The sequence below is a fragment of the Hemitrygon akajei genome, unplaced genomic scaffold (genome assembly GCF_048418815.1).
Source record: "Hemitrygon akajei unplaced genomic scaffold, sHemAka1.3 Scf000038, whole genome shotgun sequence".
NCBI lineage: Eukaryota > Metazoa > Chordata > Chondrichthyes > Myliobatiformes > Dasyatidae > Hemitrygon > Hemitrygon akajei.
Window position 1 is genome coordinate 5,267,042 of NW_027331924.1, and position 17,673 is coordinate 5,284,714.

General features: G+C 50.4%; 1 protein-coding gene across 1 annotated transcript; it reads right to left on the minus strand.

Moving 5' to 3' along the window:
• Window positions 1–275: 275 nt before the first annotated feature.
• On the minus strand, window positions 276–16,893 carry LOC140720237 (zinc-binding protein A33-like). The gene is made up of 6 exons (XM_073035118.1): window positions 16,780–16,893; window positions 16,012–16,107; window positions 15,383–15,616; window positions 13,547–13,569; window positions 13,341–13,459; window positions 276–841 (listed from the first exon to the last, which is right to left on the minus strand). Exons 1-6 carry the CDS (start codon window positions 16,810–16,812, stop codon window positions 375–377), a joined length of 972 nt encoding a protein of 323 aa, XP_072891219.1. The 5' UTR covers window positions 16,813–16,893; the 3' UTR covers window positions 276–374.
• Window positions 16,894–17,673: the final 780 nt, after the last annotated feature.

The following is a 17,673-nucleotide window of genomic DNA, read 5'->3' on the forward strand; positions in this document are numbered from 1 at the left end:
ACTATCTGCTCTAACACTCTGGTTCCCCTCCCTCTGCAAATCTAGATTAAATCCCCCGAAGCAGCACTGGGAAATCTACCCGCAAGGATGTTAGTTCCCCTCCAGTTCCGGGGCAAACCGTCCCGTCGGAACAGGCCCCACCTTCCCGGGAACAAAGGCCAATTGTCCAGAAACATGAAGCCCTCCCTCCTGCACCATCTCCTTAGCCACGTATTTAGCTGCACTCTCCGCACATTTATATTTACAGGGACTTTACTCCTGACGCCGGTCCCGGGACCCGACCCGTTTACAGACCCGGAGCGGAACCGGAGCAGATTCTCAGCCACTGGTTTCCATCCCAAGTCCGGAAGAAAGGATAAAGTTTCCCCGTGAATTTATTCCCAGTGAAGGTGTGGAGATGGGACTTGGTCTCCGCGTTGTAAAATGAAACTGTCCCGGACTCGTAACTGAGATAAATTCCCACTCTCCCGGGGATGGGACCGGCAGGGGAGACGGGCCCCGGGGGAGAGGAGACCACGGAACACGTCATAATCCCGATGTAACACGTCACCAACCCGCCCGATGACCCAGAATCCGGTCTCCGGACTCAGTCTGACCCCTCTCTTCCTCTCCACAGACTCTGCGGCGACTCCCAGACACCAGAACCGATTCCCCGTCACCTCCACCTCCCAGTAATGTCTCCCCGATGTGAATCCCTCCGATCCCAGCACACAATCCCAGAATGTGAATCTCTTCCCGGTGTCAGGGAGATTCCTCTGGATCCAGGTCCATCTCACACTCTTCCGATCCTCAGACACCTCGAGCCGCGGATTCGCCGTTTCCACATCCAGGGTGACAGAGACTGGGGGGAGAAGCAGAGAATTAGAGAGTCCCCGGGGATCGGGGGGAGACTCGGACAGCGCGGACCCGGGGAAAGGGGAGAGACTCGGACAGCGCGGCCCCGGGGATCGGGGGGAGACTCGGGCAGCGCGGCCCCGGGGATCGGGGGGAGACTCGGGCAGCGCGGCCCCGGGGATCGGGGGGAGACTCGGGCAGCGCGGCCCCGGGGATCGGGGGGAGACTCGGGCAGCGCGGCCCCTGGGATCGGGGGGAGACTCGGACAGCGCGGCCCCGGGGATCGGGGGGAGACTCGGGCAGCGCGGCCCCGGGGATCGGGGGGGAGACTTGGGCAGCGCGGCCCCGGGGATCGGGGGGAGACTCGGGCAGCGCGGCCCCGGGGATCGGGGGGAGACTCGGGCAGCGCGGCCCCCGGGGATCGGGGGGGAGACTCGGGCAGCGCGGCCCCTGGGATCGGGGGGAGACTCGGGCAGCGCGGCCCTGGGGATCGGGGGGAGACTCGGGCAGCGCGGCTCCGGGGATCGGGGGGAGACTCGGACAGCGCGGCCCCGAGGATCGGGGAGAGACTCGAACAGCGCGGCCCCGGGGATCGGGGGGAGACTCGGGCAGCGCGGCCCCGAGGATCGGGGGGGGGGGGGGGAGACTCGGGCAGCGCGGCCCCGGGGATCGGGGGGAGACTCGGACAGCGCGGCCCCGGGGATCGGGGGGGGGGGAGACTCGGGCAGCCCGGCCCCGGGATCGGGGGGAGACTCGGGCAGCGCGGCCCCGGGGATCGGGGGGAGACTCGGGCAGCGCGGCCCCGCGGATCGGGAGGAGACTCGGACGGCGCGGCCCCGGGGATCGGGGGGGGGGGGTGGTGGGAGACTCGGACGGCGCGGCCCCGGGGATCGGGGGGAGACTCGGGCAGCGCGGCCCCGGGGATCGGGGGGGGGGGGGGGAGACTCGGGCAGCGCGGCCCCGGGGATCGGGGGGAGACTCGGGCAGCGCGGCCCCGGGGATCGGGGGGAGACTCGGGCAGCGCGGTCCCGGGGATCGGGAGGGGGGGGGGTGTGGAGACTCGGGCAGCGCGGTCCCGGGGATCGGGGGGGAGACTCGGGCAGCGCGGCCCCGGGGATCGGGGGGAGACTCGGACAGCGCGGCCCCGGGGATCGGAGAGAGACTCGGGCAGCCGGCCCCGGGGATCGGGGGGAGACTCGGGCAGCGCGGCCCCGGGGATCGGGGGGGAGACTCGGGCAGCGCGGCCCCCGGGGATCGGGGGGAGACTCGGGCGGCGCGGCCCCGGGGATCGGGGGGAGACTCGGGCGGCGCGGCCCCGGGCATCGGGGGGAGACTCGGGCAGCACGGCCCCGGGATCGGGGGGAGACTCGGGCAGCGCGGCCCCGGGGATCGGGGGGAGACTCGGGCAGCGCGGCCCCGGGATCGGGGGTAGACTCGGGCAGCGCGGCCCCGGGGATCGGGGGGAGACTCGGGCAGCGCGGCCCCGGGGATCGGGGGGAGACTCGGGCAGCGCGGGCCCGGGGATCGGGGGGAGACTCGGACAGCGCGGCCCCGGGGATCGGGGGGAGACTCGGACAGCGCGGCCCCGGGGGATCGGGGGGAGACTCGGGCAGCGCGGCCCCGGGGATCGGAGAGAGACTCGGACAGCGCGGCCCCGGGGATCGGAGAGAGACTCGGACAGCGCGGCCCCGGGGATCGGGGGGAGACTCGGACAGCGCGGCCCCGGGGATCGGAGAGAGACTCGGGCAGCGCGGCCCCGGGGATGGGGGGGAGACTCGGGCAGCGCGGCCCCGGGGATCGGGGGGGAGACTCGGGCAGCGCGGCCCCGGGGATCGGGGGGAGACTCGGGCAGCGCGGCCCCGGGGATCGGGGGGAGACTCGGGCAGCGCGGCCCCGGGGATCGGGGGGAGACTCGGGCGGCGCGGCCCCGGGGATCGGGGGGAGACTCGGACAGCGCGGCCCCGGGGATCGGGGGGAGACTCGAGCAGCGCGGCCCCGGGGATCGGGGGGAAGACTCGGGCAGCGCGGCCCCGGGGATCGGCGGGAGACTCGGGCAGCGCGGCCCCGGGGATCGGGGGGAGACTCGGGCAGCGCGGCCCCGGGGATCGGGGGGAGACTCGGGCAGCGCGGCCCCGGGGATCGGGGGGAGACTCGGGCAGCGCGGCCCCGGGGATTGGGGGGAGACTCGTGCAGCGCGGCCCCGGGGATCGGGGGGAGACTCGTGCAGCGCGGCCCCGGGGATCGGGGGGAGACTCGTGCAGCGCGGCCCCGGGGATCGGGGAGGATTTCCGCTGGACGGAGAGCAGAGAGACCCCTGGCCCTTTTCTCCTCAGACAGGGGAAACATCCTCCCTCACTCCTGCCTGTTGACCCCTGAAAGAATTTTGTGTTTCCATGAGATCTCCTCTCATTCTTCGAAGCTGGGAACAGAGAACATAGAGCAGTACAGCACAGGAACAGGCCCTTCATTCACTGTTCACATTCATTTGTGAGTGTGAAGTGGGGCAGTGTGATGGTTTGTGACAGTAAAGGAGGTGATAATGGGAACCAGTAGGGGAGAAATGAATGGCAGATTGAACCAGGAGGGGGAGGGGTGGAAACCCCGTGGGTGAACTGTGTGTGTAGACGTAATGAGAAGCGAGAGGGGGCAAAGATGGCAGATGAGGATGACTTTGTCCCCTTTCCCACAACCCCATCCCCCGCAGCCCCTCATTAGGACAGGGGATGAATTTGCAGGAACCCTTAAGCAACACAGGTCCTGATGAAGTGTTTCAGTCTGAACCGTGGACTGTTTACTCTTTTCCATAGAAACTTCCCGGCCTGCTGTTCCCCCAACAATTTGTGTGTGTTACTCTGCTTTAAATATACTCAATTATTTGGCCTCCACAGCTGCATGTGGCAGATTCACTATCCTGTGGATAAAGGAATTCCTGCTCATCTCTGTCCTAAATGGACATCCCTATAGTCGGAGGCTGTGCTTACCGTTCTCGACCCACCCACATCCTCCCAACATCAACTCTCTCCCGACAGGTGTCAGAGAGATCTGGCGAGACCATTCATCAGGACCTGTTTAGCTTGGATTACCAGCATCTGCAGAGTTTCTCATGTTTGATTTTTAAAGCAGAAGTTAATAAGTAAACTTCTTGATTGGTCAGTGTCTCCAATGTTATGGGGAGGAGGCGGGAGAATAGGGTTGATGGAGATAATAAATCAGACATTCCTCTAAACTCCCGTGAGTACAGGCCCAGAACCATCAGACAGTCCTCATAAGTTAATTTTTTCATTCCCGGAATCATTCTTGTGAATCTTCTGGACCCTCTCCAATGCCAGTACGTCTTCCAATAGAAGGGACCCAAAACTGCTCACGATACTCCAAGTGTGGTCTGTCCAATGCCTTATAAAACCTCAGATTTACATCTTTGTTCTTGTATTCTAATCCTCTCGAAGTGAAAGCAAACATTGAGTTTGCCAATCTTACCACTGACACAAACTGCAAGTTAACCTTCAGGGAATCCTGCACAAGGACACCCATGTCCCTTTGCACCTCTGATTTTTCAGTTTTCGCCCTGTTTACAGAATTGTCTCTGCTTTTATTCCTTCGACCAAAGTCGTACCTGCCTAAGTTTGTACCTGCCAAACTCTACCTGTGCTACAAGATCCTCATTCTGTATACTGGTGCATTCAAATAAGACCATAAGACAAAGCAGCAGAAGCCGGCCACTCGGCCCTTCGAATCCGCTCCGACATTTTATCATCAGCTGATCAATTCTCCCATTTATTCCCACTCCCCCACCTTCTCACCATGACCTTTGATGCCCTGGCTACTCACATACCTATCAATCTCTGCCTTAAATACACCCAATGACCTGGCCTCCACTGCCGCAAGAAATTCACAGATTCACCACCCTCTGGCTAAAAAAATTTCTTCACATCTCCGTTCTGAATGGTCGCCCTTCAATCCTTAAGTCATGTCCTCTCGTACTAGACTCCCCCACCATGGGAAACAACTTTGCCACAACCACTCTGTCCATGCATTTTAACATTCGAAATATTTCTGTGAAGTTCCCCCTCATTCTTCTAAACTCCAAGGAGTACAGTCCAAGAACGGTCAAATGTTTTTCATATGTTAACCCTCTCATTCCCGGAATCATTTTAGCGAATCTTCTCTGAACCCTCTCCAATGTCAGAACATCCTTTCTTAAATAAGGAGCCCAAAACTGCACACAGTATTTCAAGTGAGGTCTTACCAGTGCCTTATACAGCCTCAACATCACATCCCTGCTCCTATACTCTATTCCTCTAGAAATGAATGCCAACATTGCATTCGCCTTCTTCACCACCGACTCAACCTGGAGGTTAACCTTAAGGGTATCCTGCATGAGCACTCCCAAGTCCCATTGCATCTGTTCCGAATGTGCAACAACTCTCACGGGCCGAAGGGTACAAATTCGTCCCCTCCTTCTTGAGAATCGCAAGATGGCTTTTAATTCGGGTCTGGGACCCAGGAAATGAGAGAGAATCCTCAAGGTTTTTGCAATGTGTCCTGGCCCCTCAGCAAGACTAAGCCACGGATAACGGCCATTGTCTCTTGGAGACGGAATTGTGTATTGAGTACTGTACTATTCATTGAAGCCCTCAGGGAATGACCGGAGTGGGCTGATTGAGGGATTGCATCATCCCAACCTGATTGACATCTGAGTAAGGATAAAAGCGGGTCTGGGAAACAACCCCTTGAGATGCTCCAGGAGAAATGTTAGAAATCCCGTGACAGCGTTTAATAGCGACAGCCGGTGGAGGGCTCGCGTGCGTCCTTTCCCGTTGCCTGGGATTGGGGCCTTACCACGGAAGAACGGCTTCGCTAAAGAAGAGGCCACCAACGAAATTTCGAAGGATCGGCATCATAAAAAGGAAAAGCTGGCAAGTTTCTAAAAACTCTCTCTTGACTCCAACCAAATGCTGAAGCCTGCATGAACTGAGTGACTTTTATATTTCCATCGGACAATACATTATCCCCTAGACAACGATAGTTATTTCTTATTGATTATTATTATACCCGCACTTTTGGATTTAGTATTGACGACGTATATTATCTGTATGTTTGCATTGATATTATTTTTGTGTATTTTTACCAATAAATACTGTTAAAAATAGTACCATCAGACTTCAACCGACCTCTCTATCTTTGCTGGTAAGTGACCCAGTTACGGGGTTCGTAACACATCTCAGAATTTTGAATTCTCTCTCCATTTAAATAATAGTCAGCCCGTTTATTTCTTCTACTAACGTGCATGACCATACACTTTTCAACATTGTATTTCATTTGCCACTTCTTTGACCATTCTCCTAATCTATCCAAGTCTCTCTGCAGACTCTCCGTTTCCTCAGCACTACCGTCCCCTCCACCTATCTTTGTATCATCAGCAAACTTAGCCACAAAGCCATCTATTCCATAATCCAAATCGTTGATATACAACGTAAAAAGAAACGGCCCCAACAAGGACCCCTGTGGAACACCACTGGTAACCGGCAGACAACCAGAATGGGATCCTTTATTCCCACTCTCTGTTTCCTGCCAATCCGCCAACGATCTATCCACATATGTAAATTTCCCGTAATTCCATGGGCTCTTATCTTGTTTGTCAGGCAGGATTTTCCTTTAAGGAAACCATGCTGAGTTCGGCCTATCTTGTCATATGACTCCGTAACCTCATCCTTGACAATTGACTCCAGAAACCTCCCAACCATTTCTCAAGCTAACAGGTCTATAATTTACATTTTGCTTCCTTGCCCCTTTCTTAAATACCAGAGTGGCATTTACAATCTTCCACTCCTCCGGAACCATGCCAGAATCTATTGACTTTTGAAAGATCATTGCTAATGCCTCCTCGATCTCCACAGCTACTTCCTTCAAAACACAAGGGTGCATTCCATCTGGTCCTGGAGATTTATCTACCCTTAGACTATTCAGCTTCCTCAGTACTTTCTCTGTCGTAATTGTGACTGCGCACGCTTCTCTTCCCTGACACCCTTGAGTGTCCGGTATACTGCTGATATCTTCCTCAGTGAGGACTGATGCAAATACTCGTTCAGTTCCTCAGCCATCTCATTATCTCCCATTACAATTTCTCCAGCATCATTTTCTATCGGTCCTTTCTCCACTCTCACCTGTTTTTTACTCTTTATATACTTGAAAATGCTTTTAGTATCTTCTCTGATATTATTTGCTAGCTTCCTTTCATAGTTCATCTTTTCCCTCTTAATGGCCTTCTTAGTTTCCTTTTGTAACCTTTTAAAACCTTCCCAATCCTCTGACTTCCCACTAATTTTTGTTTCCTTGAATGCCATCTCCTTTGCTTTTACTTTGGCTTTCACTTCTCTTGTCAGCCACGGTTGCATCCTTTTTCCATTCGAAAATTTCTTCTGTTTTGGAATATATCTGTCTTGCACCTTCCTCACTTCTCGCATAAACTCCAGCCACTGCTGCTCTGCCGTCCTCCCGCTAGTGTCCCTTTCCAGTCAAATTTGGCCAGTTCCTCTCTCGTGCCACTGTAACTTCCTTTACTCCACTGAAATACCGACACATCGGATTTCAGCTTCTCTTTCTCAAATTTCACAGTGAACTCAATCATGTTAAGATCACTGTCTCCTAACGGTTCCTTCACATCAATCTCTCTAATCACCTCTGGGTCATTACACAATATCCAATCCAGTAGCTCTGATCCCCTAGTGGGCTCAACAACAAGCTGTTCTGAAAAGCCATCTCGTAGACATTCTACAAATTCTCTCTCTTGAGATCCAGTGTCGACCTGATTTTCCCAATCCACTCGCATGTTAAAATCCCCCACAATTATCATAACACTGCCCTTCTGGCAAGCCTTTTCTATTTCCTGTTGTAATTTGTAGTCCACCTCACTGCAGCTGTTAGGAGGCCTGTAGATAACTGCCATCAGGGTCCTTTTACCCCTGTGATTTCTTAGCTCAACCCATAAAGATTCTGCACCTTCCGATCCTATGTCACCTCTATCTAATGATTTATTATCATTTCTTGCCAATAAAGCCACGCCACCCCCTCTGCCTACCTGCCTGTCCTTCCGATACACCGTGTATCCTTGGACGTTCAGCTCTCAGAGACATGCATCCTTTAGCCACGTCTCAGTGATGGCCACAAAATTATACTTGCCAATCTGTAACTGTATGACAAGATCATCCACCTTATTCCTTATGCTGTGTGTATTTAAGTATAACACCTTAAGTCCAGTATTTGGTACTTTTTGTTTTGATTGCACTGCAACTCATCCCATTGGCTGCAAATTTGCTCCATCACCTGCCTGTCCTTCCTGACATCTTGACTGCTCACTATCTGAGATTTATTTCTGTTTTCCCCCTCCTCCGCTCTATCATTCCAGTTTCCCATCCCCCTGCCAAATTAGTTTAAACCCTCCCTAACAGCTCTATTAAACATTCCCGCTATGATATTGATCCCCTTCGGGTTCAGGTGTAACCCGTACTCTGGCACATGGAAGGCAACACACCATGCGGGTATCTCTACCAGGCTCACAGAATCTCCTCTTTGTTCCCCTGACTATGGAATCCCCTATGACTACCGCATTCCTCCTCCCTCCTTCCCTCCTGCACAACAGCGCCAGGCTCAGTGCCAGAGACCCGGTCACCGTGGCCGTCCCCTGTCAGGTCATCCCCCTCGACAGCATCCGAAACGATATACTTGTTGCTGAGGGGGGCAGCCACAGGGGTGCTCTCCACTATCCGGGCATTTCTCTTCCCTCTCCTAACAGTCACCCAGTTTTCTTACCCCTGTAGCCTAGGGATGACTACCTCCCTGTAGCTCCTGTCTATCACCTCTTCATTTTCTCTAATAAGCAGTAGGTCATCAAGCTGCAGCTCCAGATCCCTAACACGGTCTCCGAGGAGCTGAATCTCGGTTCACCTGGTGCAGATGTGGCTATCAGGGAGGCTGGAGGTCTCCCAGGATTCCCACATCTGACACCCTGAACAAAGCACTAACTCTGCAGACATGCTACCTAATTCTACAGGAATGAAACAAAGAAAGATAGGTCTACTCACCCACTTACTTCGCCAAACACACGAACTTTTTAAACCGTTAGCTAATGTGCCCTGCCGTTGCCCCGTCCGTTGGGCCGATTTGCCAAGGGGAGAAAAAGAGTCGGTGCCTCGCTCTCGCCTCTTCCCGTTACCGCCTAAGGCCGTTGAGCCAAAGCCCTACACTCTGCTGCCACCCACTCCGCTGCCCGCTGTATAGGGTGGTCATCTTTTTAAACTCTCTGCGCTGTCCTGCGCAGTCTCGCCGTTCTTGTACCCGAACTTTTTTTAAAAAACTGCCTTCCTTCAGAATTTAGCTCCCACGCCGCCCTTCTTGTCCCAATCTAAAAAAACACCTTCAGTCCTGTATTCATCAACCTATTCCACACTGTCCACATGAAATTCAGCAAGGCCTTTGATGTCGAGGATAGACCACACTTGGAGCATTGTCTGCATTTCCGGTTCCCGAATATGGGGAGGATGTCATTACACTGGACAGGAGGCTTCAGGAGGATGTTACCATGACTGGGGGCTTGGGTTAAAAGCAGAGAGTGGATAAGCTTCGGCTATTCAGTTGTAGTGTAGGATGTTCAGGTATGACCCCTTATTGAGGTAAATAACTGATAAGGAGCTTAAATAAAGGTTTTTTTTTTCCAAGAAATGTGAGTACAGAACCAAAGGCCTCAGATTGAAAGTGAGACGGGAAATTTTTCTGAGTGGTCTATCGGGTAACATTCTCATAGAGAGGGAGGTTGGTAAATGGAATTTGCCCTCAGACGCTGTAGAAACAGGTAAAAATAAAATATTTTAAAATAAATTTGTGCAGGTACACAGATGGGAAATGGTTAGAGGGATGGGGGGGGTCAAACACACTCAAATGGGCCATGCTCAAGAAGACATCTTAATCTTGCAGATTGATGAAGTGGGCTGTGAGTTCAACATCCATCAAACCCTCCCAGATCATCCTCCTGAGGAATCTCACCCCGGAGTCTGTCTGTGAAGTGTTGATGTGACGTCACGTCAGAGGGCAGCTCAGTGACACAGAACAGACAGACTGGGTAAGGACGGCAGATTTCAATCCTAAATGGGAATTTGTGCCTATTTCTGTGGCCGTGTGTTACTCTCTGATTGTGTGTGTGTGTGTGTGTGTGTGTGTGTGTGTGTGTGTGTGTGTGTGTGTGTGTGTGTGTGTGTGTGTGTGTGTGTGCGTTTGTGTGTGTGTGTGTGTGTGTGTGTGTGTTTGTGTGTGTGTGTGTGTGTGTGTGTGTGTGTGTGTGTGTGTGTGTGTGTGTGTGTGTGTGTGTGTGTGTGTGTGTTGATTGTGGTAAATATCCGTGTAGTGTGTATACACATTGAAGGAGAGTGTACACATTTAAGAATTTTTATGTTACACTGTGTCATCACATGTCTGGTGTGTTGAGTTGTTTAAATGAATAAATGACTGTCTCTGAAGAGATTGGTTTCCAGGTTACTGAGGGAAATAACAACGTACATTGCTGAGGTTCTGACTACAATCTGCCAGTCCTTCCTGTGTATGTGTGTGAGGGAGCTTTGCCAGGCCGGTTATGCTGTGTGTGCTTCTCCCGAGATGAAATCTTGACCCATGTCAATGCGTGTTGGTGTGTCCGAGCTCATTCTCACAATGCTTCAATGTAGTGATCTGATCACCATAAGACATAGGAGCAGAATTAGGCCATTTGCCTATCGAGTCTGCTCCGCCATTCAATCATGGCTGATCCTTTTTTTTCCTCCTCAGCCCCACTACCTGGTCTTCTCCGCGTAACCTTTGATACTGTGTCCAATCTAGAACCTATCAAGCTCTGCCTTAAATACACACAACAAGTTCCACAAATTCACCAGCCACTGGCTCAAATTTCTCTGCATCTGTTTTAAATAGACACCCCTTTGTCTTGAGGCTGTGCCCTCTTTTCCTAAACTCCACCACCATGGGAAACATCCTTTCCACATCTACTCTGTCTAGGCCTTTCAACATTCGAAAGGTTTCAGTGAGATCCCCCCTCATCTTTCTAAATTCCAGCGAGTACAGACACAGAGCTATCAGACGTTCCTCGTATGAGAACCCTTTCAATCCTGGATCCATCCTTATGAAATGAACCTTCTGCAATGCCAGCACACCTTTTCTTAGATGAGGAGCCTAAAAATGTTCACAATACTCAAAGTGAGGCTTCACCAGTGCCTTATAAAACCCTGCTCTTGAATTGAATGTTATTCTAAACCACAGATTAAACGCCAGGAGCAACAGGCTCCGGGACAGCTTCTTCAACCAGGCCATCAGACTGATTAACTCGTGTGGACAGAACGAATTTCTATGTTATATTAACCAGCCTGTTGTACATATTATTCATCACAAATTACTATCAATTGCACATTTAGACGGAGATGTAACTTACGAATTTTAATCCTCATGTATATGAAGGATGTAAGTAATAAAGTCAATTCAATTCAAATCTATTCCTTGTTTAGTTTTTTCATCCCAATCATTCTTTCAGTTCTTCTCTGTAGATATTTAGAAGCTTCCCAATCCTCCGTCTTCCTGCTCATTTTTCTTTTGCCTTTACATTAACTTGTCTTCCCTTGCCAGCCACAGTTTTACTATTTTGCCATTTGAGTATTTATTTATTTTTGGAGTACATCTATCCTTCACCTTCCTCATTTTCCCAGAAACTGACACCATTTCTGCTCTGCTCTCATCCCTGCCAGCATCTCCTTCCAATTTGCTTTGGCCAACTCCTCTCTCAGACCACTGTAATTTCTTTTACTCCTCTGAAATACTACAATGTGAGACTTTACTTCCTCCTTATCACATTTCAAGTTGAACTCAGTCATGTTGTGAGCACTGCCTCCTAAGGGTTCTTTTAACTACTCACCTCTAGTTCAATACATAACACCCAATCCAGTAGAGCTGTTCCCCGAGTAGGCTCAACGGCAAACTGCTCCAGAAAGCCATCACATTGCATTCAACAAATCTTGAGATCCTTTACCAACCTGATTTTCCCAATTGACCTGCATGTTGAAATCGCCCATGATTATCATAACATTGTCCTTTTCATCAGCCTTTTCTATTTCCAGTTGTAAACTGTGGTTCTCAACCCACTGACTGTTGGGAGGCCTGTATATGACTGGTGTCAGTGTCATTTTTACTTTTGCAGTTCCTTACCTCAACCCACAAGGATTCAACATCTTCCAATCCTATGTCACATCTAGCTGCTGATTTACCAGCAGAGCCACACCACCCCATCAGCCTTCCTTCCTTCCTCCGATACATTGTGTAACCTTGGACATTCAGCTCCCAACTACAACCATCCTTCAGCCACGATTCCGTGATGGCCACAACATCATACCTGACAATCGGTAATCGAGCACAAGATCATCCACCTTATTTCTCATACTCCATGCATTGAGATATAACACTTTGTGTACTGTGTCTGCTACCCTTTTTAATTCTGCATCCCTAATGCACTGATACTCACCCTGCTGGCTGTAATTTTGTCCTCGCATCTGTCCGCCCTATCTGACAGCCTGACTGCACGCTATCTTTGCATTTTACCATCAATCCTATCCCTTCACTCCACTTCCTGAGCACCCCCCCCCCCAACAAATTAGTTCAGACCCTCCCCAACAGCTCTATCAAACCTCTCTGTGAGAATATTGTTCTCCCTCGGGTCCAGGTGCGACCCATCCCTTTTGAGCAGGTCATTCCTCCACCAGAACAGATCCCAATGATCCAAGATTCTATATTCAGGATCTAATTGCTTTTACTTCCAATGTCATTGTCTCAAAATTTACCAAGATATCTGGCTCTTTTCCCTCCCTCTCTAAAATGCTGTGGACACGATTCGAGGCATCCCTGACCCTGGCACCCAGGAGGCAACATACCATTCGGGTGTCCCGTTCACATCAATAGATTCTCTTGTCTGTTACCCTGGCGATTCAGTCCCCGATCACGACCACTCCCCTCTTCTGCCTCTAACAACAGTGAGAGTTGCTGATCCAGAAGGGGGAAGACCTGTGTCAGTCAGAGTCTGCACTCACAGGGCACATGAAGGACTTGTGTATTTTCCTGACAATCCCTGTCACCACACTGATACCTGCTTTTATTCCCTACAATATTATCGTCAGTATTAAATTCCCAGTTCCTCTGGTAGATCAAAAATCATGTCCTGGTGTGTTAGTGCAGTGTTCCTGGGATTGGAACACAGTGGTTCATCTACCAGTCCGTGTATTGGTTGTATTGTGACCCTGTGCTGGTGTGTCCAGGGGTCTGACATCTCCAGCTGCCCATGCGACAGTGATGCCTCCCAATCGGTGGGGTTGCTGTGAAATAAACTTCAGTTCCCCTTCAGCTCAGTATTACAGACAATCTTTGCCTCAAATTGTAACTAAATTGTGCTTCATAAACAAGGAGAAATGAATCTTTGTAAGTTTTACCTCGATTAATAGCATCAAGTGTTTCTCTCAGCACTGTGTTCAACAAAAAGAGGTGATCGAATTTTTCAACCGGTAGGGTCTCATCTGTCACGGACAATTCCTGGATATCGTCATTAATCCTGTAAATATTAAACTGCTGGTTATAAATTGCTACTCTGAACTATTTTACAAATCCATTCAGGGTTTCAGTGAAGAGCCTGTCCTACCTTCTGTTCCGACAAGCTTCCTCCTGAAATAAATAAAACACAAATCTGATTAGACTGGGACTTACTGTCCACATCCTGAATATCATCCAAAGCATTACAAGGTGTTGAAAATTCCCACTCCCGCAATCACTCACACACACGGACAATACAGAACCACGGAGTAAATTACAGGGAAAGTTTCTGAATGTCAGACCATTACTGAGAGGATGAAACTTACAGGGAAGACAGGACAGGCTGTGCATTTTCATCTGGATATGACGTCAGTGTGATAGGATGGAGGAATTTAAGATCAGTGATGTATGTGATTGTGTGCGGGTGGAGGAAGTACCTCTATTTATGGGGAGACTTGTGGGGAGATGTAATTCCAGATGGATTTTAACAAATTCCACAAGAAATTTAGTGAGGAGGATGTGGAACTCGCTGCCACAGGAGTGGTTGAAATGGAACAGCAGAGATTGAATGTAATGGGGAGGCTGGATAAACACGAGAGGGACCAGAGATTTCGGGGCACTGTTGCTGGTTGTGGTGAGTAGATGGCAGGAGGATTGTGAAGCAGGGAAATTGAGAGGAGAAGATGGGCCGAATGGCCTGGTTATGTTTTGAACGATTGAACGTTCATTTGAATGTTATCTGTAAAAGTAAAGAGACAATAATAGTTTCCCTAATCTGATGGAAACCAGATACAGAAGATAAGTCTGATGTGTGGGTCAAATTCTTTGTTCTCACTGATTGACAAAGAGACCCAATCACCAACCGCACCAGATACACTCACAGCCTGTGACTGGAAATGGGAGTTAACGAGAGTTTTAGAGGATATTTAATGTAGAATTAAGGACACAGTCAGCAGCTCTGTGTTATGATCAGAGTAAATAATTTCAGAGACATTTGCATTCTGTCCTGGGATGTACAGAAGTTGCGGAAGTTCAGTTTTGGGATAATAGACAATAGGTGCAGGTGTAGGCCATTCGGCCCTTCTAGCCAGCGCCGCCATTCACTGTGATCATGGCTGATCATACGCAATCTGTACCCCGATCCTGCCCTCTCACCACATCCCTTGATCCCGCTATCTATAAGAGCTCTATCTAACTCTCTCTTGAAAGCATCCAGAGACTTGGCCTCCACTGCCTTCTGGGGCAGAGCATTCCACATATCCACCACTCTCTGGGTGAAAAAGTTTTTCCGCATCTCTGTTCTAAATGGCCTACCCCTTATTCTTAAACTGTGGCCTCTAGTTCTGGACTCACCCAACAGGGGGAACAGGCTTCCTGGCTCCAGCGTGTCCAATCACTTAATAATATTATTATTATGGGACAACAACAACCCTGAATAGATGCATCAATTGTCTGGTGAGAAACAGTTTACTGCCATTTGTAAATGCTGTGTGTATAAGCAATGCATCTGTTTTCTGTCTGCATTGTATTCTGTGTTATGTGTTTATTAAGATAACCAGTCACGTGAGTGGGGACATGGTAAAAGCGAAGGGAAAAAAGTTATGTATCCGTACTTTGTTCTGGGCAGATTTAAGCTGGGGACGGGCGGATGTCATTCTGTTCTTGACCGCTGTGTTGCAGCTTACTTTACAATGAATTACCCTGAAGTATCATCGCTTCAAGATTGTATTTTGCTAATGAAGGACTGAAAGCGTATCTTGGACGTTTTGACATGTAATTATTGGAGTGATTGGAGGGCGCATCATGCAGGTATGACAGTTTGTGTGAGGTCGCCAGCAGCGGCAATTGATTTGTTAGAATCGGCCTCTGTGCTGTGTTTATTTCGAATATACCACTGTTCATTTAGTGCCCTTTGACAGAAACAAATTGAAATATAATCCCTCACCGTGAGAAATATCACACTGTCTTTTCGATCCATCTGTTCCTTTAACTTTGAGATTTCCTCCTGAATAAACCTTATATTCTCTTGAATCTCCCGAAGATTTTTCTCCATTGGGTTGAGAATCCTCTTCTCTTCTTCCCTGAGATCCCTGAGTAAGCTCTGCTCTTTCTCAGTGATAATCTGGCGCAGTTCAGCAAACTGGGATGTGACGTGGGACTGAAGGCTGTGTGACTGTTCCTGTCGAAGGAAAGGTGAAGATTAATATACTGCATTGCTGTGCTCTGTTTCCTTTTGTCGTTAAGTTCGGTCTATTGGAGTCCATGCTACTTCTGAGCGCATTCCCGTCAACACCATTCCCTCACGTTTTCCTGAAACCTATTCTCACTTAAACTCCCATCTGATTCACTCACACCCTCCTTTACAGGGTTAACGGTAATTTCCCATTCATCCAGCATGTCCTTGAGGTGTGTCGGAATCTCTGGTGGTCACAGGGAGAGCATGCAAACTCCACACAGACAGCAGCAGAGGTCAGGATCGAACCCAGGTCACTGGAGCTGCGATACTCGGCTATTCTGCATTAAATGGAGCAAAGCTCGACAGTAATATCAGAAATTCCGCTCAGGAAGCCTCACCCGAACTCCGGAAATCTTCTCTTTCTGTTTCTGCTCCTTTTCCTGGAAGTCTGATTTCTTTTTTGTGAGAGTGTCTAAGGAAGATTTTAGCTGATCCTGGAAGTCAGAGAGTGAAGGAAATAGAAACAAAGATGCATCAAAAGAAACAGGTGATCAAACCCGATTATCACACAAAATGCTGGAGGAACTCAGTGAGTCAGGCAGCATCTATTCAGTGGAAATAAACAGTCGGTGTTTCGGGATAAGACCCTTCATTAGGACTGGGAAGGAATGGGACAGAAGCCAGAATGAAAAGATTGGGTATGAGAGCCAACTGACAGGTGACGGGTGAGTCAACGTGAGGGGGAACGTGGGGGAGGGTGATGAAGTGAGAAGCTGAGAGGGACAGGTGGAAAAGTTAAAGGGCTGGAGAAGAAGGAATCTAATACGAGAGGACAATCGACCATGGAAGAAACGGGAGGAACTGGGCTGTTTGCGGCACCTAATGGTGACGAGGGAGGAGGTTAGGAGTCAGGTGTAGCACTTGTCCCGCTTGCAGGTGTCGGTGCCAGGAGGAAGATCAGTGGGGAGGAGAGAGTGGATCAGGACGATACAGTACGGGGAGCGATCCGTATAGAGTGCGGAGAGTTGTGGGGAGGGGTGGGTCTGGGCTATTGGAGGGAGAGATGCGTTTGCTGGTAGAATCCCGTTGGAGATGGCGGAAGTTGCGAGGTGATGGTACGTAGGACAAAGGAAATGTGTTAAGTGTCAAATTAACTTTAGTTTTACCTTGTAGGTTTTAACAGCTTCTTTAATCGGCATGAAGCGGTGCTCTCTGTGTTCCTGCGCGTCTCTACAGACCAGACAGATCAGTGTCTTGTCCGTTTCACAAAATAGCTTCAGTTCTTCCTCATGTTCCTCGCAGTGACGTTTACTTTCCTTCCCTTTCCGATTCAGGTTTAGATTTCGAGCTTTTTCCGCCAGATTTGCTAAGGCCCGATTCACCCTGAGGGTGCGGTCAGCAAACACCTCTCTACATTCCGGGCAGGAGTTTCTCTCCTCCCTTTCCCAACACCGTGTGATACAAGAGCGACAGAAGTTGTGTCCACACTCCAGTATAACCGGATCGATGAAGAAATCCAGGCAGACGGGACAAATTGTCTCCTCGCTCAAACTCTCGGCCTGTCCTTTCGAAGCCATGTTGACTCCCAGCACATCCTGATTCAGAATCCTTTTACGTTCGGGGAGCTGCTGATCCCCTGCAGTACCGCGATTGTCCACTACACGCGTTGCAGACTCAGGAAATGAACATTATGTTGATGTCTGTGGGAACCGATTGCGGAATCTATATCAGGGAGGGATCAGAAACAGATTAAGCAGGTCGGAACAGAAATGAAAACTCGGCCATGGACTGCCCAAGCCCGGCTGTAAAAGGAGGAGGGTAGGGCATGAGGTTAACAACCCCATCCCGTTAAAGCCTAGTGCTGCAGAAACGTCACTGAATCTCCAAAGTCCTTATCCCTGCGGTCGGAAGGACCTTCCCCTGGAAGGCGATTGAAGTCGGGTGGGGAAAACAGAGACCACAGGGCCGATCAACCCTCGGAGAGCTGCTGTTGACGGCCTGTATCCCAGTAGGCGTGATGGGCTAAAGAAGAAGCAGAACAGAAATGAAGCCGGAGAGAA

What these genes read in the sequence shown, in the direction of transcription:
- LOC140720237 (XM_073035118.1), bottom strand. Translation starts at nt 16,812, where the DNA reads ATGCCGATTAAAGAAGCTGTTAAAACCTACAAG. An exon ending in AGAAGATTTCCGGAGTTCGG is followed by an intron (nt 15,617 to 16,011) that starts GTGAGGCTTCCT and finishes TTCCTTCGACAG; the next exon opens with GAACAGTCACACAGCCTTCA. An exon ending in ACAGTGTGATATTTCTCACG is followed by an intron (nt 13,570 to 15,382) that starts GTGAGGGATTAT and finishes TATTTATTTCAG; the next exon opens with GAGGAAGCTTGTCGGAACAG.